This window comes from Typopeltis vanoorti, chromosome 17, assembly GCF_054136105.1.
Source record: "Typopeltis vanoorti isolate ZY-2024b chromosome 17, IOZ_Tvanoo_1.0, whole genome shotgun sequence".
NCBI classification, from domain to species: domain Eukaryota; kingdom Metazoa; phylum Arthropoda; class Arachnida; order Uropygi; family Thelyphonidae; genus Typopeltis; species Typopeltis vanoorti.
In genome coordinates this window covers 95346504-95370869 of record NC_143565.1, presented here as the reverse complement: position 1 = coordinate 95370869, position 24366 = coordinate 95346504, and the positions used below count along the sequence as shown (strand labels likewise).

At 35.0% G+C, this 24366-nt stretch overlaps 1 protein-coding gene across 7 annotated transcripts in view; it reads right to left on the bottom strand.

Moving 5' to 3' along the window:
* The window catches only part of LOC150097660 (serrate RNA effector molecule homolog B-like), a 335617-nt gene that overhangs the window by 69787 nt on the left and 241464 nt on the right, over positions 1-24366 (bottom strand). For all 7 annotated transcript variants that reach the window (XM_090407120.1, XM_090407123.1, XM_090407118.1 and 4 more), the window contains one exon: positions 22823-22976. In XM_090407120.1, coding sequence (XP_090263246.1) covers positions 22823-22976 — 154 coding nt within the window. The remainder of the gene's footprint in view (positions 1-22822; positions 22977-24366) is intronic.

Sequence of the window (24366 nt, the reverse complement as noted above, 5' to 3'; positions counted from 1 at the left end):
GTGCATGCGCTGCCGAATCCTGTCCATACTCTTCTGCATTTTTTGATGTCCTTCAGAAACTGTATGTATTTTTCACATCTTCAACACATCGGTAGAGTGTTCTAAGAAAGCGCCTGGAAACTTCTGCAAAAGTAATCAAACATCCTTCGCCTACTCGTTGGTCAGCTTGTGAGGATGCCTGTCAGAGTCTTCGTAAGGGATGGACGGAAATAATTTCCACTTTGTCCGAAATTGAAAATGACACCAACCAGAAGAAAGTTATGTGATGTGAAGCAAGTGGGAATTCTATAGCAACTTCAGTCACTGGAGGTTGCGATCATGACCTATGGGCAGATCATGAGGGGCGACAAATACCTAAATATGCCACTGAGCTCACCCACCCCTACCCTCAGTAATACACAAATCAGACAAGATTAGATCTCTCTGCTTAAACTAACATTTGCCCCCAGTCTCCTCTGGCATAAACACATTATATGAATAGCCTTCTCTGCATAAAAAAAAATAAAATAAATGCATTCTCTTTTGTTCAAGAGACAATTTTACCCCCAACCAACTCTTAACTATGTATATAATTATTATACAGATCAGCCCATGTTTAGACTACTGCTTTCATGTTTGGGGGAGGGGTGCACCTAAACCTTCACTTAAAATCTTTGATGCCACCCAGAAGAAAGCAATTAGTCCCATAGATGATCCCTTGTTTAGAGATTCATTTCAACCTCTATTTCACAGGTGCAATGTTTCAGCACTGTGTCTGTTTTACAAGTACTTCCATGGTCACTGCTCCAGCGAATTATCAACCATCATTCCTCTGCTTTCTGTTGCACCTGTTAATACAAGAGCAGCAGCTTCCCAGCAACCCTTTATTGTGCAACTGCAAACACACCTAACCTGCTTCTCCTCTTCCATCCTGTCTATCTCTGTCCTCTGGAATGGCCTTCCTCCTGAAGTATTCCCAAAGTGCAACCTGCAACTCATCAAAAACATCAATGAACTTCTATCTCAGTCCAGTTCTGCATCCGACACACGGCACTGAGGTGTCTACAGGACCCTCAACTTCTTGTGTATGGGTCAATATAAAATTACTGAAGGATATATCCAGGGGCCCATTAGCAGTCCAGGATATATCTCCCAATCAACAACCTAAAGAAGATATCTAAGAGTGAACTAATGAAGGCAAAGGCCAAGGTGTGACTCTACATCTTGAGGTTACATACATGAAAAGTCAAGCTCTGTGGTATCATTGTGATGTAACCAAGTAAATCCATTAAAAATCGATTTACTTACATCACCTAACTGCTAAAAATGCCACATAAAAGTTAGAAGAATCTAAAGTGCATGCTCTGGATATTTCTAGTGCATGATATTTCTGATCACATCTGGCATCAAGGTTTATTAAACCATCCCCTAGAAACATAGTTTCTAGCTTTTTCCTGGTTTGCACATCACGTGTGACAGTAGATGGATCTTCACACTCAAACTTTGTTTTCAAGGTTCTGTTATTTTGCCTACTCTCATCCTGCTATATATATCACTGCTTGCATCCAGATGACTTGCAAATCTGATCCACAGTTCTGCTAGTGACAGTACACTGCACTCCTGTTTATCATTTGACAAACCTTCCTAAATTCTGATCTTCAAACTATCCTTTGATGAGGTTCTAATAACTTTATTAATTTCAATATTACTAAAATGAAATTCTGTCTCATTTCTTGCAAAAAAAAACCTTTCAAGGTCTAACTTTTAACAACACCCAAATCTCTGGATAGGATGTTTTTTTTTTTCTTGGGAACCTCTAATCTTTCTTGGTATAAGCATATTACAAATATCACTTCATCAGCATTCAAGAAATCAGGTTATCTTTTTCATCTAGGTAATACCTTTGAAGGTGAAGTATCACCAATCAGTGAATATTTGTCTATTCTTTCTGCATTTGTGTGTGTGTGTGTGTGTGGTGTGTGTGTGTGAGGGGGGGGGGAGGGCTCACAGCTCAGTTAGTACTAATAATGCCCCTGGTTTGAATTCGGATGCAAAAAACCTTTATCAGGGCTTTTCAACTGAAGGTGAGTTTGCTTGTCTCACATGGAGGTGGAAGAACACACAATTTACAGACTTAATGCACTGGCCAAATAGCCTTAGTTACTTCGGTTGCAAATCCAAAAAATATCAGTTGCATTTGGGGTGTTGCACCCAAGAGTGTTCTAAAAATACTTGACTGGATGAAGAGAATACTCAGGTTGATTAATGACCTATCACTCATAAACTCTCTCTCCGGTTTCTGCTGCTTGTATTTTCTATAACTGTTTCCATGAACACTGCTAATTAGAATCAGCATCAGTAATTTCCTCCACTCTCCTCTAAGCCCGTTAAAACACAGCAACTATTCAACACTTCTTCAGTTTTATTTCAAGCTCACAAAATAAATTTTTCTTGTTCTTTATTCATTCCTTTGGCTTGAGTACACTGTACAGGTCTTCAAATCTCATGTTAATCAGTTTCTACTTAACCTTCTACTCATCCACTACCATATGGTTGAGTAATTACATTTCTAACAAATTAGCATCAAAACCATGTGTGGTTATGATGCCAACTTGCAAATGTGCATGTGGGGGCAGTATATATTTTTATTTACTTCCCTCATATACTCTGAACTTCAAAATAAAGTCTTCACTCTTGTAATCCAATAAAAATCTTAATTTACATCAAATCAACTACTTATGTCAACTTTTATGCAAATGCCAGTATATTCTTCTTCAATTCACAAAAGAATAACATTTTAATATGCACAGCTTCCTTTCTATCACATAAACCAACAGTTATCCTACTTGGACAAAACTCCTGGAACTTTAGTTTCTTGCCTCTTCCTCTTTCTCTCTCTCTCTTCCATCATCTATGTAGATGACGATGAGGCCGAATGAACTCTTTCCACTTCAGTCTGTCCCTGGAGAGTCCAAACAATTCTGTCCAGTTTGGTGCCTCTTGTTGTGATTTGGTTTTCAGGTCCTCTTTTATTTTGTCTATCCATCTAATTCTGGACCATCCTTTGGATCTTTTACTTTCCATCATGTATACAGGGTTTTAGTTGGTAATCTTTCTGTTCCCCATTCTGATCACATGGCCAAACCATTGCAAGTCTCCTTTCTTGGATTTTGTCTATTATTATTAGTTCCTGTTTAAGTCATTTTCTTATGTCTTTGTTTCTTAGTCTATCCAGCAGAGATACTCGAAGTAATCTTCTTAGCCAATCCATTTCAGTAGTTAATCATTTTTTCTCTTCAGCTTTTCTTCACTTCTATAGAGAAGTATAGGGAGGACCATTGTCTCATAGATTCTTACTTTTGTACTTGTTTGATGCCTCTTGACTTCCATATTTTATTTAGTCATCCGAAAGTTTGGGATGCTTAGCTATACATCTTTTGTAATTTCACCACTGTACTCAATTACTCCTCCGAGGTAGGTGAACTTTTCTATCTGCTCTAGATTCTTACTATCAATTTCCAGATTGGTGTTTCTTTTTCCTATTTGCATAATTTTTGTTTTGTCTAAATTTAGGTTTAATCCAAATTTTATACATTCTTCCTTTCTTTGATCAGAAATTTGTTGTACAACTTCTTCCGTGCTTGCAAGTAATGCAATGTCTGCAAATTTTAAATTTGTTATATTTTTTCCATATATTTTGATTCTGGAGTCTTCTTTATTTAAGGCCTTACTGGTTGCTTCTTCCAGTGTAAGAATGAACAGGTCTGGTGACAGATTGCATCCCTATCTTACTCCATTCTCTCTCTCTGTGGAACCAGTTGGTTAAGGTGTCCTCCATGCATACTGCATTTCAGATTTCTCATATAGATTCTTTATTATTATTATAGTTTTGGTGGGAATTCCAAATTCTTTCATAGTTCCCCATAGTTCTCTTCTATGGATTGAATCAAATGTCTGACGAAAGTCTATGAAATTTATGTAGCAACTTTGGTTCTACTCTAGCATCTTTTTCATTAGTTGTCTTAAGGTGAATAATTGATCAACTGTGCTTCGTCCTGGTCTGAAACCTGCTTGTTCTTCTCCTAACACTAGTTATATATGGCTTAATTTGTTTTTGGAGTACTTTCATAAAAACCTTACTTGGAATAGTGAGGAGGCTAATGCCTCTGTAATTATTGCATTCTGTTTTATCTCCTTTTTTTTTTGTATATAGGAGTTATAACTGATTTGGTCCATTCAGTAGGTATTGCTTCATTTTTGTAGATCCTTTCAAATAATGTTTTTAATAGTTCCAGTAAATTGTTCCTTTCCTGCTTTTATGATTCTGCGTATATCTGATCAATACCGGGTGCTTTGCTAGCTTTAAGTTTATCTATGCTGTGTGCTACTGTTACTTTGGTAAAGATATTTATTTCCTCTTGCATTTCAGTGATTGGAATAATAATATCCTGAGAGTTGTTTTTATTATAAGTCTCTAAAGTATTCTTCCATTCTGGCCATTCTTTTTTGTTTTACTTTCAATTAGCTGTCCCTCTTTGTTTTTGATAATTACCATTTTTGTTGTCCATGTCTTACTAATTTGATCTATTTGTTTATATAATCCATGGAGGGTTCTTTTCTTTTAATAGCTTCTCTGCCATTTTGCATTTTTTTTCTAACCAGTTATTTTTGTCTCTTTTAACTAGTTTTCTAATTTCTCTGGTTAATCTATTATATTCATTTTCTGTTATAGTTCTGTTTTAACTTCATGCTTTCCTTACCTTTTCACTTCATTTGAAATCCAATCCTTTTTACTTCCTCTTTCTGTGTAACCTACTGTATTTTCTGCCAATTTTAATATTATTTCCTTTAATTTGCACCAATGTTCTTCAATGCTTATATTCTGATTTGGTAATTCCTTCAGGTTTTTATCTCGTTCTGGTTGATATTTTCTTAGAATATTATCTTGTAGTTTATTTACATTCAATCTCCTTTTGATTCTAAAAGTGCTTCCAGATTTTAACTTTATTCTTAGGTTTGCTAGTACTAGTCTGATCCACAGTCTGTAGCAAAGGATCTGAATTTAAGATACTTGATTTCCATCTTTGGTTTACAATAATATAGCCAATCATATTCTTGGTTTGTCTGTCTGTCTGGTGATATACATGTTCATTTTTGGGTTGTTTAAAGCCCCCTACAGAACTTTTATTCCATTTTGAGTTCACACAGGAGAAAGACTAACCCAAAAAACTGCTCTCTATATGACAGCATCATAAGACAAGTAAATTCTTCATGCATCTTAAATTGCAGAACACTGAAGAAACATAGCATGTTTTCATTCAAGACACTTATATAACTTCACTTTCTATATGAAAGTAGCAGCAAGCTCCACTGAATAAACTACTAAAACCATAGCATCACTTCAGAATGAACTTTCTATGTGAATGTTTCAACCATTCTTCTTAAAACATTATCACAGCTTTGACACTTCAGAATGACTTTACATTCTTTATGAAGCTTCTGAAGAAATAACTAAAACATGTCAACAGTTAGAAGTTGGCATGTTTTAGTTATCAGACTGAGAATCCTAAATAAAACAACTTTAAAGGCCCCTTTCTATATGAATTGACAAGCAATAAAGTTCCTTTGAGCTTCAACTGAATTAAAATCCTATATGGATTAATAAGTACAATAAACTTCACACTTATTGTACAAAGATAACCTTTCTCAGTCTTCATATATTGAAGACACAGAAAACTCCACAAATCCCTCCTGCTGCATTCCTTTTCACTCTCAGCACAGTTGAATGCTTAGCAACATTCTAACATGCTCGGAAATGCAATTCAGTAACTTCCTCTCAAGTCCATTATTACTGCTTTTCGGCATTGGGCTTGAAACGACCTAGTTCTTTCTTCACAGTGCAGAACAATTTATTCAGTTATAATTTCATTATGAAACTGCGAGAATTTATAACAATTCTTCATTTCTCAATCCTTTATGCACTGAGGTAAGCTAATTTAATTGCTTTCACACAACATGAATTACAGTGGTAACTTTCACTTTGTTCATAAATTGGTAATCTTGTAAACAATGTTTGTCTACATACAAACATTTCAACACTTGACAGCTCAGATAAAACCATTATGATTTGATATCTAATCTAAATACATTTATTTTATAACTAAGCAAGATTAGTTGTTAAAGACAAAAATAGCATCTCAAAACATCTTGCTTGTGACATACAAAAATAAATGTTTAACTAACAACTTTAGAAAACGGTAGTGCATTATTAATTTCTTAACTTTGATTCTTTATATTTTAAACTTGTGGGATATCTGAATTTTAATACAGATATCCTACACTAACATATGGTTGAGCAATTACATTCCTAGCAAGTTGGCATCGTAACCATTTGTGTTCATTATGTTTTTAACATACTGCAGTTTTTGTGTTCTTTTTTCTTTATCACCTTGAAATGCTTCAAGTCTTAAGATCTTTTACATCAGGACGGTGATGATATGAGAAAGTATGCAGCTTTCTTCCAGTGACTTAAGCTTTCTTTCTCTACATAAGTAAACTTACCTTGGTTAGAAAGAGACCTAGGATACTCAGAAAAGGAAGCAAGCAAACTGTTAGTCTTGAGCTCAAGTTAAACTTCATACTAAATTGTAGCTGGTGAAGCTGTTCAATGAAGATATGTAGTTCTTGTGTTTCCCTGTAAGACTGAAAATATCTATACATGTGATTTCCCTCCACCCACCACCACTGTTGTTATATATAGAAATTATACAATGCATATTGCTTGATGGTTTCAGGTGAGGTGTGAGCAAACAAAAATTTTTGGTGTATCTTCACAATGAAGCTACTTGTATACATAATGTGATCAGCCTCGTTGGCAGGGTGGTAAGAATGTCCAAGCTCCAACCCAGGCTAAAGGTTCAAGTCCCATAGTGGACATGGATCATCTTCAAGTGGGAGATGAATTTTATCATATGACATGAGGCCACTACCCTGCTTACTAAGACTGGTAGTGGTCTCATGTCATATGATTAAAAAGTTCAATGTTTGATTTCTAGAGCCTAGTTTCCAGTCTATGTAAAAATAAAAAAAATAAAAAAAAGTTATTTAAAAAATCCTTGGCCTGCCCACAGTATTCATGTACTACATAGGTTTGCAATCTTTTGTCAATGGGAAACATAGAAAGGTTATTGACTTCATATCCAAATTGCTTATTTTCTTTCAAGTATAATTTACTTTTAGGGCAATAGATCCATCTGAGAGGGGGGAAGGGGGGATACTGTGCACTAAATGATAGCAAGGCAATCTGATGTGAAGTCAAGCCTGCATAAATAATATATTTTCATAGAATGAAGACACTACATGTATAAACTTTTCACTCATCCCTGGTAAGTACCTAAGGGAAGGTAGAGGACGTTATGACAGTACTACACAAAAAGTTAGAATCATACTAATTCCTATCAACAATTACTCTCCAAATTAATTGGTTATCAGTCAAGACTCCAATATTATCAGATCTTATATTTCTGTCTTCTAAGGCACTTCTTACTGTATCAATTCACATAAATCTTGGTCTTCCTGTGGATCTTTTTCCTGACAAAAAATGCTCATTCTGCTAACCTTTCCTCTCTCATTCTCTCTTTAAGTGACCATGCAACCCAAGATTAGTTCCGTACTGAATGCCAATAATGTCAAGTTCTTTCCTAATAGCCTTGTTTTAAATATTATACTGCCACCGATGATATCTGTTCACTCTCCTAAGTTTTTTGAGAACTTTCATATCTGTGTTCTCCAGTATTTGATCAAGTATTTTATTTTTAACTCTACTCTCAGATCTATAAGTTAAAATTAGTTGGAAGACTGTCTTGTACATAACTAGTTTAGTGTTTTGACTAATTTCTCAGTTATTCCATATAAACTCATTCAGTCTACTTCCTACCTTATCAGTTTTGCTAATTTTGTTGTCTATTCCCATTCATCATTCTCACTAAAAATTATGTCTAAATAAGCAGAAATGCTTTCATGGCATATAGATTCTCCATTCAGGATGCAGTTGTTAGATCTTGAATGATGGATCTATCAAGAATAGAACTGCTCCATTCAAGATTTAACAAGAGAACAATATCAAGCAAGAGCACACTTGTACTCTTGGAAAAACAGACATAATATGTGAAGATGCAGATATTAACTTTGCTTAAAAAGGAATTAAAATGAAATTGAAGGAGAAAATAAATATTAAATTGTACTATGTTTAAGGTTATTGTTAAAAACAGATGGAATCTTAATTTGTCAAAAACATCAATGTTAAAATATGCTATGTATAAAGTTGTGTATCATCGTGTGAACGAAAGTTCAAAGGTTGCAGTTTGACCACCAAAGGTGACGTAATGAGTGATGAGTAGGCATTCGTGGAAGGCGCAAGAAATTGCATTCCCCGAAAAGAGTGATGCACGTACAGCAAGGAGGTGACGTCACTTGGTGACAGCAAATGGGAGAGCATCGTAGACAAGTTTGGAGTGCAGAAAGAGGGCGCTATAATGGGGTTTAAAACTGATTCACATCGTTGAGAGGGACCTTTTTTGCTTCCTTTTACGTTTTTCTCCTGGTTCCTGTGGTGTTCCCAGGTCGCGTGTGCCTTCCCCGTGGGTCTCCTGCTCGAAGTTCCTGAGCGGATCAGCATGCCTGATACCCGACAAGACGTGTGAAGACGGCAAAGCGGCAGTGTGTTTCCCATTGCTGAGCGACACGAATCGAAGAAAATATAGCACGAGATGACAGCAGTGTTCGAGTTTTAGACCATCGGTGTGGATCTATCTGATAAGAAAGCAGCAAAGGATTCCTTGAAGGTAAAATCATGTTAGAAATGGCAACGCAAAAAGTTCGTAAGCCCAGAAGAAATAAGTGGCTAATTCGGGACGAGCACGTGACTCCCACGTGGCAGCAATCCATTGTACAGAGGGACAATCTATAACAAAGAACAGACAGAAGGATCGAGAAAAGTTCTAACATGGTGGTAATGTACAAATCTTCCCTTTTTTGTGTGTTATCTATTTGTGACGAAGGTGTAAAATAGACAAAGTTTAGAAAAGGAGAGAGAGAGAGATTTTTGAGACAGTTTCCTGTGTTATGTTAATCGAATTGGACTGGTAGTATACGTTCATAAGTTGTCTAGACCAAGTTTAATGTGTATGGGTTGTTGGTAGCAGTAATCTAGTTTAATACCGACATCCATGTTTGTGATATAGATTCTCATGAGTGTGTTCGAATAGTCTGTCTGTTTGATTATTATTACCCTGCTTTACTTGTATTTTAGTATTAACCTTGATTATATGTGTTGTTTAAATTGTAATGTTCTTAGATAAATAATAAATATGTTTTCCCATGTATACCTGAGTTTGCCTGAGTAAGAGATTGAATTTTACCACTCACAAAAATATCGAACCTACGTCTAGAGGAAAAAAGGGGAATTTAAGATTGTCAAGGCCATGACTGTATACTGAGAACTCAATCTACCTAACTACTTAATCTATATAAGGTATTACTTGAATTCTGGGAAAGTTTCTTCGGATAAGAATTCCTATCCTAGAGTTCTAACTGGCACAGCATAAACAAATAAATTTCGTCAGAGCTCGAAGAGAGAAATGGCCCCAGAAAGTCAGTTTAGAAGCCAGATCTCAGTAGGCACAAGGAGAACAATAGAGGTAAAATATTTAAGAAAACAACGATGTAACACAGTTGATGTTTTCAATGTTTCTACCTATTTTTATTGTCTTTTTAATGCTGATTTTCATCCCAAATTTATTACAATAGTTATTCAATTTAATTAGGGAATCCGACTTGTCATGGATTTATTTAGGAGTACAACATCATCTGCATAAAGTCAAGAGCTGAGATTAATATCTCCAATTATGATATCAGGTACAATGCCACTTTCCTTCACAATGTGATCTATATAGATGACAAATAACAGTGGAGATAATGTGCACACTTGTCTCCCACCTGATTTGATCAAACCAACTTTTTTGTACTCATTCCAACTGCTGACTTACAACTCAAATGTTGACTATGTATTGTTGATATAATGTCCCATTTACATCATATAATTGTAACGTTTTGAACAGCTTTTCTCTTGGTACCTTGTCATATGCCTTTTTCCAAAACTATAAAACTTGTACATGTTTTGAACTGGTGAGTGGTTCAGTGTACTTAGTGCTTATGTAAAACTGGCAATTTTTATCTGTTTTATTGTCTTTTCCCCTTAGAAAATTACTGTTTTAAATATATTAAGTATATCAGGTTTTCATTTTGTTGGAGTACTTACTGCTTTTATAACATATTTTTATTGTGATATTGTAATATTACATAAAGCTGTAAAATGGTGCCAAAAATGCACAAGAAACGGAATGCTAACAAGAAAAGTGAAGTAGAGAGTAAGAAGAATTTTCTCACTAAAGACAATAATGAGAATAATTTAACCTCCAAAATCACAAGGATAAAGCAAATTATTAGACAGACAATGAAAGAATTACAGAAAGTCAAGCAGCATTTAGAGGAACACAAGAGATAGAGAGAACAAGAAAGTTCCATTATCAAGCAAAATGGAAAACAACAAAGAAGAAATCAGGTGAGTAAAATTGATTGTAAAAAGAAGGATGGTATTTGGTATGGCAACTCGATCATAAAAGCCATTGATGAGTGAGTTATAACTTCATGTTTACCTCAAGCAAAAATTAAAAATATAGCACATACAATTGAAAAACAGAAAAGCAAAGCAACAGAGATCATAATAAAACTGAGTTTGATAACAAATGCATTCATACATTTGGTATCGAGAGTCTTGAAAAATTATAAATTGGTATGAGACCTAACACCAAGTCACGGAAACTGAATTATGATGGGAGGAATGGTGAGAATCTGTGTGTAAGAGCAACAATGTTATGTAACTGTGTTAATGATGGGAATGGGTATTATCATTAAATGATTACAAGGAGAGAACAATTTTGTGTTTGTCTGGTTCAGACTATCAACCATGTGGTAAGATGTCTACATCAATAAGGCACTAGATAAGAACAGAGATGTGCAAGTTGTCCAACAGTGTCATGCAGACTACAGACGAGAGTATACAAAAAAAAAAAAAATGTTAGCAACTTATCAGAAACAAAGGGGTGGAGTTTATTGCCTCGGTCAATATGTTGGGACATCATTTTTTTTACTAATGTTCTGTTGTAGCCATTTATTGGAAGGAGAGAAAACAGATACTGTACATCTTGGTTTCTTTTATCTATGTTGGTGAAAATTCTGTAGGCTCTATTGCATAAGGAATGGATGATGCCTATTTTTTGCACTAGATGGCGATAAGAAGTTGCATGTAGATAATGTCCTGTGTTAGTTGGTTTCCTGTAGACTGAGAAGCTGAATGAGTTTTGTTCTGATATCTCAACTAGCGCATCCAAAAACAGTAGACTTATTTCTAATTCAACTGTGAATTTAATTCGAGGATGAATGTTTTTCAGGAAGGCGATAAAATCTTCTAATTGTAATATACCAGGTCAGATGATAAAAATATCATCAACATATCTTCGCTAAATTTTTGGATGTGTTCCTTGATGTTGGAGGGGCTATTTTTTAAAACCAATTCATGAAGAGGTCAGCTAACATAGGAGAAGCCCATTGCTAGTCCTTTCTGTGCAAAAACCTTCAAATATGAAAATGAGTACTATTGATACAGCAGTTGTTTAAAGAGGTCCATGGTGTCTGGTGGAAAGATGCCTTGCAGTAATTGTATGGTTTCTATAATTGGAACACCAGTGAAAAGATTTTCTCTTTTTCACCAGTTCAGGCTTGCAATTATATCAGTAAAAGCCATTGTGATGTCTTTGAAATTTTCTATGAAGTGTATGGTGTTTTGTGCAGCAAAGACATTATAGTGGCTCCTATTCATATAATTGCAAGCCAGGACATAGTAAATATTTTGAGCAATGTTCCAAGAATAGAAACCATACACCGTATTTGCCGACGTATAAGATGCACCCCCTTTTTGTATACATTTTTAGGAAAAAAACTTTATCACTGAATATTATAATGAATTCACAGTATTTCAAATATAAAGTAATAAGTGAGTCTACTTTCAAATACCTAATCTAATTAGGAAAGAGTAGCCACCTTTTAATATTCTTCGTAAAAATCCAGAAATTTCTCGTAGGTTATGTTTACTGTGAGTTGCTTTTTTTTTTTAGATCCTCTTCCTGATTCTGCCAAGTTCTTATCATTTTCTCAGTTGCGGGTGGGCTGAAACGTTTCTCTGCAGCCCTCTTTCCATGTTCTTTGGCATAGGCAATCACAAGTAGCTTGTATGCAATATTGTAGCAATGCGGACGTTTTTCAACCATAATCTGCCAAGAAATTTAGAGAAAATTTAACAGCAGAAATTTATCACCGTTCACAACAACCGCAACAACAATTGGAAAGTTTAAACGAACAGGAACACAGCTGTAATCGTCGATGACAGTGCATGCGCATCCACTGAATTCTACGTAACTGGAATGCTCTCACACACTGCAAGGAAGCAAGAAAGAAATTGCAAAACTCGGAACAGAGAAAATTTCGGGAAATGAAAGCAATAAAAACCGAGCATCGGCATATAAGATGCACCCTGTTTTTCAGACCTATTTTCAAAGAAAAAAAGTGCGTCTTATATGCCAGCAAATACGGTAATTACTTCAGGACATCTTCCCATCAGACAATGGACCTCTTTAAACCCTGTATTTAGAGTTTTTTTTTCAAATTTGAAGAAGATATTTTTTTTTTTTAAAACAGAAAGGATTGGCAATGGGGGACCTGAAGGGGATTGAAAATTTTCTGTCTTGTTCTTAGAGCAGGGTTTCCAGATTATCTAACAATTAGCCAACTCATGATATCAGCATATGATAAGTTTATAGCCTTTCATGGGAGATTCACATTAAGTAATAAATTTCTTTAAATGAAATTACAAGATGAAAACAGCTAGAAATGGAGAAAAATATAATTTAATAATAATTCCATACTTCTTAAATAGCAAACCTCATGTGAAATATATAACAATTTCAAAGACACTAAATTCTTCTTTAACTATTCAGACATTTGAATGAAATATATTAAATAATTTATGCTTCATGCCTATATTATTTCAATGGTATCCAAATATTATTTCAATTTCTGTTGGACTCATCACATCCAAGTTTTTATTGACATGTAAACATGTCATAACAGGTATGCTGATTAAGACATATAACCACCACCATCATCAACTTCCTGATATAAACTCAGAGGTGTTCAGGCTACTATAATAGCACTCATATCATTAAGTTTACATTACTATTAATCTCCTTTTAGCAATTTTCCTACAATTCAGTCTATTACTTGTCAGCACTCCAATATTGTCATATCTAACATTTCACTCTTCTAAGGCACTTCTGACTGAATCAATCCATTTAGGCCTTGGTCTTCCTCTGGGTCTTTTCCCTGCCATCTTAAGTGACCACATCACCTTAGATTAGTCCTGCTCACACATTCTTGAATGCAAACAATGGAAAGTTCCTATCTAATATCTCCATTTTTAATATGATTCTGCCATTGATACCACCTGTTCAAGCCCATAATTTTTCTAAGAACTCTAATATCTGTGGTCTCTGATCTTTGATCAGGTGCTTTATTTCTAACAAAACTATCTGATCCATAATTTAAAACTGGTTTGAATACTGTCTTGTATACTGCTAGTTTAGTGTTTTGACTACTTTTTCTCTTATTCCATATAAATTTATTCAACTGGCTTCTCACCATATTAGCATTGCTTATTCTGTTGACTATTTCCAGATTAAATTTGCCATCTTCACCAAACATTGCAACTAAATAGCTGATATATTTTACTTGTTCTATATCATCTCCATTGAGAATCGCTGAAGTTTTTGATGTTCTTGACTATTTTTATAATTTTGGTCTTTTTATTGCTAACTTTCATGCCAAATTTGTCATCATCATCATCAAATTCCTGCCATGTACCCTCAAGGGGCGTACAGGATATGATAGTACTACATGAAAAATTTACATCATTATTAACTTCCTATCCACAATTTTCCTTCAAATCAGTCTGTGACTTGTCAAGATTCTGACATTATCAGATCTTATAATTCTATCGTCTAAGGCAGCGCTTCCCAAACTGTGGGCCGCGGCCCCCTTGGGTGACATAGGTTTTGTTGAAGGGGGGGGGGGGGCTGTGAAATAATGAAAACAAATTTAAAATGTTTTAAGACTAAGTAGATTTTTTTATTTTAAAAGAAACATATTTAACTTTTATTATTTATTATTTCTTTTTTGTTATTTTTTATATTTTAATGGAAAAATTCACACATTGGTGTTGGTTCACAAACTTTGCTTCCTGCGTATTTCGGCGCTTAATGAATATGAGTAAATATTGCTTATTCATATGTTTCATTTCAAAGCAGTGGTTAATTGTATTTACTTCGAATGCTCTCCAGGGAAGCTCCAAATCTTCCTCTCCCTTTCATCATTCGTTCGTAATCAGGAACTGTTGATATCAAAACTTGTTTTATATTATCACTGTCATCCGAGCTAGTTTTCTGTTACCAATAAAAGTTTTGCATATACTTCACACATGAAAAAAAGCTTAAACATGTTCATGTGGAGAGATAGCAACTCGCTTGCAGTGGTAAACAACATGCCCTCCCTAACATCCACTATATTGCAGAGGCAATAAAAACAAGTACTTTTATTATGCCAGTGAATAAGGTATGAGGAGTCTGTGTAATATATTTCTCAACAAATAGTGCAATTAGAGACAACTGGGATAAAAACACGCTAATTAATGAATCACATGTCCCCTCACAGAAACTATGCTGTACAGACTGAAACAAAACCATATGTTGCATGGGCAAACACAGCATCTAACTAAAAACTATTGTTATTAATTAGATATGTGTGTGAGTTCGATTTCCCAAGGCAGCAATAAAATTCAACTGAACGTGCTAAAATTCGTAAAAGTGTTAAAACTAAGGAATATATACATAATGAATGTTATGGCAGTTTCACATATAGAATTCGGTTAAAGAGAGTTAGCATTTCAACTCAATTGTCAGCTATGCTTTTATCTTTTGGTTGCGCTTTTCGATCTTTTGTTAATACCGCACCAATCATATGCACGTTTTAATAACCTGCCTTTGCTGTCTGTTTTGTGTTAGGCTTAATTACCGTAAAGGGAGAAAAGTCACAAAAGAGAAAAATGTTCCTGGTCCGGGGTTTCCCTTTTTCAGGTAATATTCACTAATTTCATGTTATCAGCCTGGGGTGTGCCAGTATCGGTAAGTGGTGATATTATTTGATCTATTCTACGTTAAAAAATTTAACCCTGAAATGGATAAGTGACTGATAAAAAATTTAAAAAAATTCCCGCGAACAATCAGAAGAAGCAGAAAGAGACTAAAAAAAAAGGACATTATTTCATATTTTACCAGAGCAGCTCACATCGTTTTCAGAACCAAATTTTTAAGAGGCAAAAAATGCAATATATGCATTTGATTTTTGCAACATTAGCTGTGTATGTTTTGTATTGAATATAAATACAATAAATATTATAATAATATATCTCTCTATTACGATTTTTTTTCAAGGGGGGGCCGTGAAATATTTTAATTTTTGCAAAGGGGACCCTGATATCCAGAAGTTTGGGAAGCACTGGTCTAAGGCACTTTGTACCGTATCAATCCACCTATATCTTAGTCTTCCTCTGGGTCATTTTCCTGCCAACTTGGCACAGAACACTTGCTTTGCTGATCTTTCCTTGCCCATTCTGTTTAAGTGACCATACCACCTGAGATTAGCTCTGCTAATGCATTCCTGGATGTTGACCATGTCAAGTTCTTTCCTAATATCCTCGTCTTTAATATGATATTGCCATTGATGTCATCTGTTCATGCCTCTAGTCTTTCTCAGGACTCTCATATCTGCGGTCTCTAGTCTGATCCAGCTCTCAGCTCAATAAGTTAAAACTGGTTTGAACACTGTCTTGTAAACAGCTAATTTAGTGTTCTGACTAATTTATCTCTCATTCCATATGTTATTTATTCAATTGACTTCCTACCATACCAGCTTTGTTGATTCTGTTGTCTATTAACATATTTAATTTATCATCTTCACTAAACATTCATGCTTAAGTAGCTGAAATGTTTTACTTGTTCCACAGGTTCCCTATTCACAACACAGTTGACATTTTCAACAATTCTACCTATTTTCATTGTCTTTGTCTTTTTAATGCTGACCTTCATACCATATTTATTACAACAGTTATTCAATTTAGTCAGAGAATCTTGCAAACTTGTAGCGGATTGATTTAGAAGTATAACAACATCCGCATAAAGCAAAGAGCTGACATTAACATCTCCAATTCTGATATCATGTTTAATACCACTTTCCTTCATAATGTGATCCATATAGATAATGAATAACAGATGGGATAATGTACAGCCTTGTCTCACACCAGATTTAACATTAAACCATCTTCCTGTACTTCCTTCAATTCTAACTGCTGACTGACAACTCAAATAAAGACTAATTATTGCTTGATATAACGCCCCATTGATACCACATAACTGTAGCATATTGAATAGCTTCTCCCTTGGCACCTTGTCATATGCCTTTTCTAGATCAACAAAACTTAAATACAAATCTTTGTTATATTCCCATGATTTTTCAACTATTTGTTGTAAAGTGAAGATCTGATCCCGACAGCCTCTATTTGGCCTGAATCCAGTTTGTTCTTCAACAACTTTTCTTCCACAATTCTTCTCAACCGTTTTTCTCATGTATACTTCCATAAATCTTACCAGACACACTCAGTAGGGATATACCTCTGTAATTCTCACATTGTTTTATTTTCCTTTTTATATATGGGTACTATGAGAGCTCTACTCCAACCACCGGAAATTCATCCCTCTGTCCACGCCTTCTGAACTATGCAGTGCAGCCACTGTAAGACTTTTATACCACCATACTTCAGCATTTCTGGTCGAATATCATCTACTCCTGCTGCCTTTCCGCATTTCAAGCCTTTGATAGCTTTTTCTACTTCAAGTATTGATATGTATTCCTGACAGTATGCCTGTTGAGTGTTTTTTACCACTATGCTTTCACTGCTTGCTTCATTTAGCAATTTTTCGAAGTAATTACTCCATACTTCAAGGATATCTTTTTCTCCTGTTTTCTTGTCACCTTTATCATCTCTAACTCCTTTTACAGCACTCTTTCCTCCATTTCTATGCTTCTTCAACAACCTCCAGAATATTTTGCCACCTTCTTGATATTCATTTTCTATGTTCTTACCAAAGTCCTACCATGATTTTTGTTTAGCTAGTTTTACACAGTGTTTAGAGTTCTTACATTTGTCTCTGTATTCTCTAAGAGCACAAGCTGACTTATTTACCAGGATTCTTTTGATATGCTTTCTTCTTTTCCTTCACTGCCTCTTTAACTTCTGGTGTCCACCATGGAATTCTGATTTTTCTATCCTTGCAGACAACCTTACAACATGCCTCTCTGGCTGAGTCAATCAGGATTTTATTCAAGGCTTGCTACTGATTCTTGAAGGTTTGGTTCCTGTTCTCAAACTATTTCATTTTTTCTTCAATAATCTTTGTGTATTTTAGTCTACAGTTCACATCTGAGAGCTGCTCAACTTTTATTCGCTTTAAAACTTTCTTATATGTTATTCTTTTCAATATGAAATTGAATTTTATCCTGCTCAAGACTAAATAGTGATCACTTCCAATTTCAAATGTACACTCTGGTGTCCTGCACCAGGAAGAAAACATCACTATCAACAATAACATAGTCAATGAGACTTTTCTTATTCCTTGCCTCTTCTCTCCATGTGAATTTGTGCACATTTTTATGTTGGAACATGGTGTTAGTAATAACTAGTCCATGTCCTGAGTAGAAATCCAAAAAGTATTTGCCATTATTATTAGCTTTGCTCTTTTCTCCAAATTTTCCCAAAATATTTTTGTATGTCTGATAATCATTTCCTACTCTGCTATTTAAATTCCCAACAAGGACCAGCTTTTCCTTTTTCGTTGTGTCAGTTGCTTTTTCTAAAGCATCAAAAAATTACTCCGCTTCTACCTTAGTAGAACCTTCTGTGGGACCATGGGCACAAATAAGTCTCATTGTCCAGTTCGCCATTCTGATATCTGCCCATATCACTCTACTTGAGACTGCCTGCCATTCAAGAAGATTCGCCTCGTATTTTGTGTTGAATACTATGGCTACTCCTTCTTTTCCTTGATTGTCATTGCCTGAATATAACATTTTGTATTTATTGCTCAGAAAGATCTCACCAGTTTTTGTCTTTTTAGTTTCAGTCACCCCTATGATGTTGATCTGGTACTTATTTAATTCCTCAACTTCCTCCATTTCTTTGCCATTCAGGCTTCTTATGTTGATAGTACCGATCTTTAACAATGGTGATGTTCAGTTGGGGTTTGTTTTCAGATTTGTTCCAGTAGCTGACTTTTCGCTGTTTGCCCTGGTCAAAAGGGCGACGCCCCAGCCATCATGAAATTTTGTCATGTTGTACCATCATTTTGTATTTTGGTTTAACCAAGCCCATCCTCATTCGATCAGTATATAGGTAGATACCCAACAGGGTGCACCACGAGAAGATGAGGATTGGACATTAGGTCAGAAGCCCCTGGTCGGTTCTCCACATTCCTTTAAAGGCTATGTGGAGGTTTCCTCTCAGTTATACAGCTTTGACCCTTAAGCAACCCTGCCAAATTTTTACAGCTGTTATTCAATTTAGTTAAAGAATCCTTGAGACTTGCACTGGATGTGTTTAGGAGTAGAGCATCATCTTCATAAAGAAAACAGTTTGATATCTCCAATTCCAATAACAGGTTTAATACCACTTTCTTTTATAATGTGATCCATATAGATAATGAATTAGAGTGGAGATAATGTGTATCCTTGTTGTAAATCTGATTTTATATCAAACCATTTAATTTTAACTACTGACTTATAATTTAAATATAGACTATGAACTGCTCTGTATAATGTACTATTTACCCCATATAACTGTAGTGTTTTGAAAACGTTTGTCCCTGGTTATCTTGTCATATGCCTTTTCCAGATTTACAAAACTTAAGTAGAGATACGTATCAGATTCCCATCATTTCTCAACAATTTGTGATAAAGTGAAAATCTAATCTTGACAACCTCTATTTGGCCTAAATCCACCTTGTTCCTGTTCCAAGTTTCTCTTTCACAATTTTCTCAACCTCCTTTCAAGTATTCTTGCATAAATCTTACCTGGAACACTCGGTAAAGAAATTCCCCTGTAATTCTCACATTCAGCTTTTTTCCATTTTTTATAGATGGGTACCATGAGAGCTCTGCTCCAGTCATCGGGAATTTGGCCTTCTGACCAGGCCCTCTAAATTATGCAGTGAAACCACCGCAAAACTTTTAGACCTCCAAACTTAAGCATTTCTGGTCAAATATTATCTTCTCCAGCTGTCTTTACACTTTTTTTTTGATTTTCTACCTGAAATATTGATATGTACTCCTCTTTGCATTCCTCTTGAAATGTTTCTAGTATGTCACTGCTTGGTTTGTTTAACTGTCCTTCAAAGTAATTACTCCAGACATCTAGGATATCCTTATCTTCAGTTTTCATGTAACCGTTATCATCTTTGATTCCTTTTACTCTTTCCTCCTTTCCAAGCTTTTTCAGTATCCCCCCCAGAACATTTTGCCACCATCCTGATATTTATTTTCTATATGCTTACCCAAGTCTTCCCACATTTTTTGTTTAGTTACTTTCACACACAGCTTAGCTCTGTTACATTTTTCTGTATTCTTTTAAGGCATTCACCAACTTATTTGCTAGAAACTTTTGGCATGCTTTCTTCTTTTCCAGGGCTGCTTCTTTAATTTCTTACCATGGCATTCTTATTTTTACATCCTTGCATGAAACTTTACCACATGCCTCCCTTGCCGACTCAATCAATGTTTTTTCAGAGTTTGCCACTGAGACTCCAAGGTTTGGTTCTTGTTTTCAATTTGTTTCATCTTTTCTTCAATATTTGTATAGTTGAGTCTACAATTTACTTGTAAAAACTGCTCAACTTTAATTCTTTTTAAAACTTTCTTACATACTCTTCTTTTTCAATGTGCTATTCAGTTTTATTGATCACTTAAAACTAAGTGGTCACTTCCAATTTTAAATCCTCTGTACACTCCTATATCCTAAATCAGCATGAAGATATCACTGTGAACAATAAATAACATAGTCAATAATCCTTTTCTTATTTCTCTTATCTTTTTTCTGCATGAACTTGTGCACATCTTTTATGTTGGAATATGCTGTTAGTAATGACTAATCCATATATTGAGCAGAAATGCAGCTGATACCATTATTATTAACAGAGAAATTAGTAAAACTTGCCTTTTTTTCTCCCAATTTTCCCAGAACATGCCTGGTGGGATTCACTTCCTACTCTGCTGTTTAGATCTCCAAGTAGTATACTTTTTTGCAATTTGTTTATGTCAGCTGCCTGTTCTAGTGACTTGAAAAATTCCTCTATTTCTTCCTTAAGAGCCCCTCTTAAGGAAGAAATACAGGAATTTTTCAAGTCCATAGGCACAAATAAATTTTACTGTTCATTTCTCCAATTCAATTTTGAAGTTGCCCACATAACTACTTGAAAGATTAAGGCATATTAAAATATCATTTTTTTTCTTATTTATCTTAAAGAGGAAAAAACTGCCAAATATTTCAGAATACTAATAACTACAAAAATTATATCTCATTTTTTCACAGCATTATACAAGGACTCAGAGTAGGTAGCTAGGTAAACTACTATGTCCAATGACAGTTTTTGAGACAGTAACATTCTGTGATTAACATAATGTTTTAGTAACTAATGTTTTAAAAGAGCATATATAATAGACACATTTTTATAATGACTGACATCTGTAAAGAAAAACAGAGTTTATTTAACTTCAATGTATTTCATTCTATGTTACAAGGACATTATCAGGAAGAGAAGATCGGTTTGAGAACTTTCAAAACAAGAGTCACAAGACAAAATCATGTAGCATGTGCTTATTTTGCTTATGTTTTAACCAAAACTGAGTTAACATGAAAATGCACCATTACAGTTTAAAGGGAAACAGTGCTTAGCCTTTGTAATCCAAATATGAAGTTAAATAAGTTATTCATTATTAAAAAAATTATGAACAGTTAATCATGATTACTTCCCAAAACTGAGAAAAACATGCAATCAAAGCAACTAAGAAAATCTTGTGAATTTCCCAAGTTTCAAGAAACAGATGATTGAATTTAAATCTACCAGAATGAAGAATCTTGATTTGATTCCATAGAAATCTGTATCTAATGTCAATAGCATGGTAGGCAAAGTTTCAAGAATTTGGTGTAGTCCTGATGATTTTGCATTTTAATCTCAGCAGAACAGTATATTATCCAAAACTATGAACAGGACGCATGACCGATGCTAGACAAGGAGAGAGGTGATAATTTATCTTTGGGTGGATGGAGAAAAGAAGACATTTCTGAGCTGATTTGAAGGTAGTACATAGAATATACTTTCAAAGAACTTGAACTATTTGCTCTAATTTCCTTTAAGGTAGGGTATTGAAACTTTTTTCATATCAAATTGCAGTCTGGTTGGATGATGTCTATTGATAATTTTCTTCATGGCAGCTTGGTTATATCCATTAGTAGTCAAGAAGATTTTTATTTAATTCTTCCAACAGAAAAGTACTAGAAGAGATTGCATGAGCTCTGTGTATAAGAGTTTTGATAATACCTATCTTCTGTGAGGGATGATGGTACTAAGATGGATGGATGGATATATCTACCAGAGAAAGAAAGTGTTCTATGAACAGAAAACTGAACTGAACTGAACAGTGAACTGAACTTTGATAAGCCATACTTCAACAGTGCCTGTAGAAGTATGGATTATCAAAGTATTTATCCAGAAAAAGGAAGACTGATATTCAATTCATGTTTAATAGGCAACTTGATACAGGAGTATATGAAATTAAATTTTATCTAGAAATTTGCAGCAATTCTGTTGCTGAGTGGAACCAAACTGTGAAGATATCATCCACAAAGCAAAACTAGATAGAAGTTCGAGAGAAGATGGTGCTGAAGAGTTTACATTCTAGATGTTTCATAAAATAATCAGTGAAAGCTGGTATTCCATGTGCTTGTACAACTCATTCTGCCATGTAAAACAGTCTGCATTGATGATATATTAAAAAAAAAAAAAAATTAAAAATGTCCTCAGGGAAATCAGCTTGTAAAAACTGAAGAGTTTCCTGAAGTGCTAAATTGGCAAATAAGGAAACTACATAGAAAGAAATCATTATTTCACTGTCCAGCTAATACAGATCTTTAATTTTATCTGTGAAGTCAATGCTGTTTTTAATATAAAAACTAGTATTGTCAGTGAGGTTTCAAAGAAGACCAGAAAGATATTTAGCAAAATGGCAAGTGGAGAGCCAACAATCAGCTAATCAACTATAGGGCATAATGGATAACCATCTTTTTGAACCTTGGGAAAGACAATAAATACATGGAGGATGAACATGACAAATATGCAATTTTTCAATAGTGAAAACAGCCAGTAAATGCACCTGGTCCAATAACTTAAATATTTTTCTTTACATGTGTAAGCCATTATAAAAATATAATAAGCATAATGTTTTGGAGAGGAGCAGAAAAAAAAAGATCCAAAGCACATATATACATGTTTGTAAGTTACAGTGTACTCACTTTCTTGTTGAGTCACTTGACTATTTGGTGGAGAACCTCTCACATGCATTACTGCAAATGATTCTGATATTTCGCCTTCACTAGGATATTTCACAAATTTATAATAATCTACTAAGTGCACAATACGAAGGTATAACAGTAATCGGTCAAGAACCTGGCAAAAAATAAAATAAAAAAATAGGCATTTATATTCTTGATGACTTAACACAACAAAACAACACAAAAAAGTTAATGCAACCCAGAAATGATAATGCCCAAATATATAGAATTTTGACATAAAACATTCACACCAGTCAAAAGGTAAACATACCAGACACTGAATTAAAAACTTTTATTTAATACTGTTTTGGACTGCCTTTAGCCCAAATTACAGCACATATGTGGTTTGGCATAGATTCCACAAGGTGTTGGATTACGTCTATAAAATATTAGGTGTTTACCAGATAGTGCTTTAACTGGCTCAGATTTGACAGAAGAGGAATTTGCTCCTGGATCTGTTCTTTTAACATATCCCATAGATTCTCAATGGAGTTCAGATCTGGGCCAGGGAAGATGATGGAAGCCACTATCATGTTCATGGAACCATTGCTGAACAATTCCTGCACGATAGACAGTAACACTGCTATCTATGAAACAGCTGTCACCTTCTTCTACATAAAAAGTCAATATTGCAAGATGGACATGATTGGCAACAATGTTCAGATATTCCTTGGAGGACATCTGGCCTTCCCACAATATCAGGAAACCTGTTCTGTACGCATGCTCTATTGGTAGAACATGCGTACCAATAGAACATGGTACGCATAGAACCATGTTCTGTTGGCTCTATAGAACCAACAGAACATGCGTACCATGACACCACTTCCAGAACTTCGAGTTGTGTTCACAAGGCAAGCTGGGTTCGATGCTTCATGAGATTCCAGCCAAACTTTTTTTTTTTCCAGTCTTCCAGTGTTCCTGACATCACTGTAGATGAACTTTCCAGTTCTTTGCAAAAAAAATCAGTGGTTTCTATATGGGCATGCAACTACCAATACCGATCCTCTTCAATTCCCTGTGCATAGTTTGGTGAATGGATCGAGAACAACCTTCATTAAACGCTTCGGTCTATTGCTGCACACAGGAAGTTCTGCTTGTCCGTACCTTAGGACCACAGTTATGCCTCTTAGACAAGCAATGTGAGTTCTATTGATTAAACACCCAGGATATCACACCTTTTTGAGAAACCAGTCAGCACTGCTGTTTTCAAAATTGTGGCTCCAGCCACCTACAATAAATCCTTTATCAAACTCCGAAAGATCATTTGTTTTTGCCACTGTGATCAACACTATTGATGATTACTGACCAGCAGCATTCTTAAATAGTTGCCTAGAATACGTGTTCTAGGCAGTGCATTCAGTGGCTGGTATGTGTGTGTTCGAATTCTCTACTGCTGGAGGCTTATTAAATAATGAATTATAGCAATTCACCTTTTCATTCCCCCCCCCCCACACACACACATACAAAATTTCATTGAATCCATCATGCGATTTAAGTTTCCAATA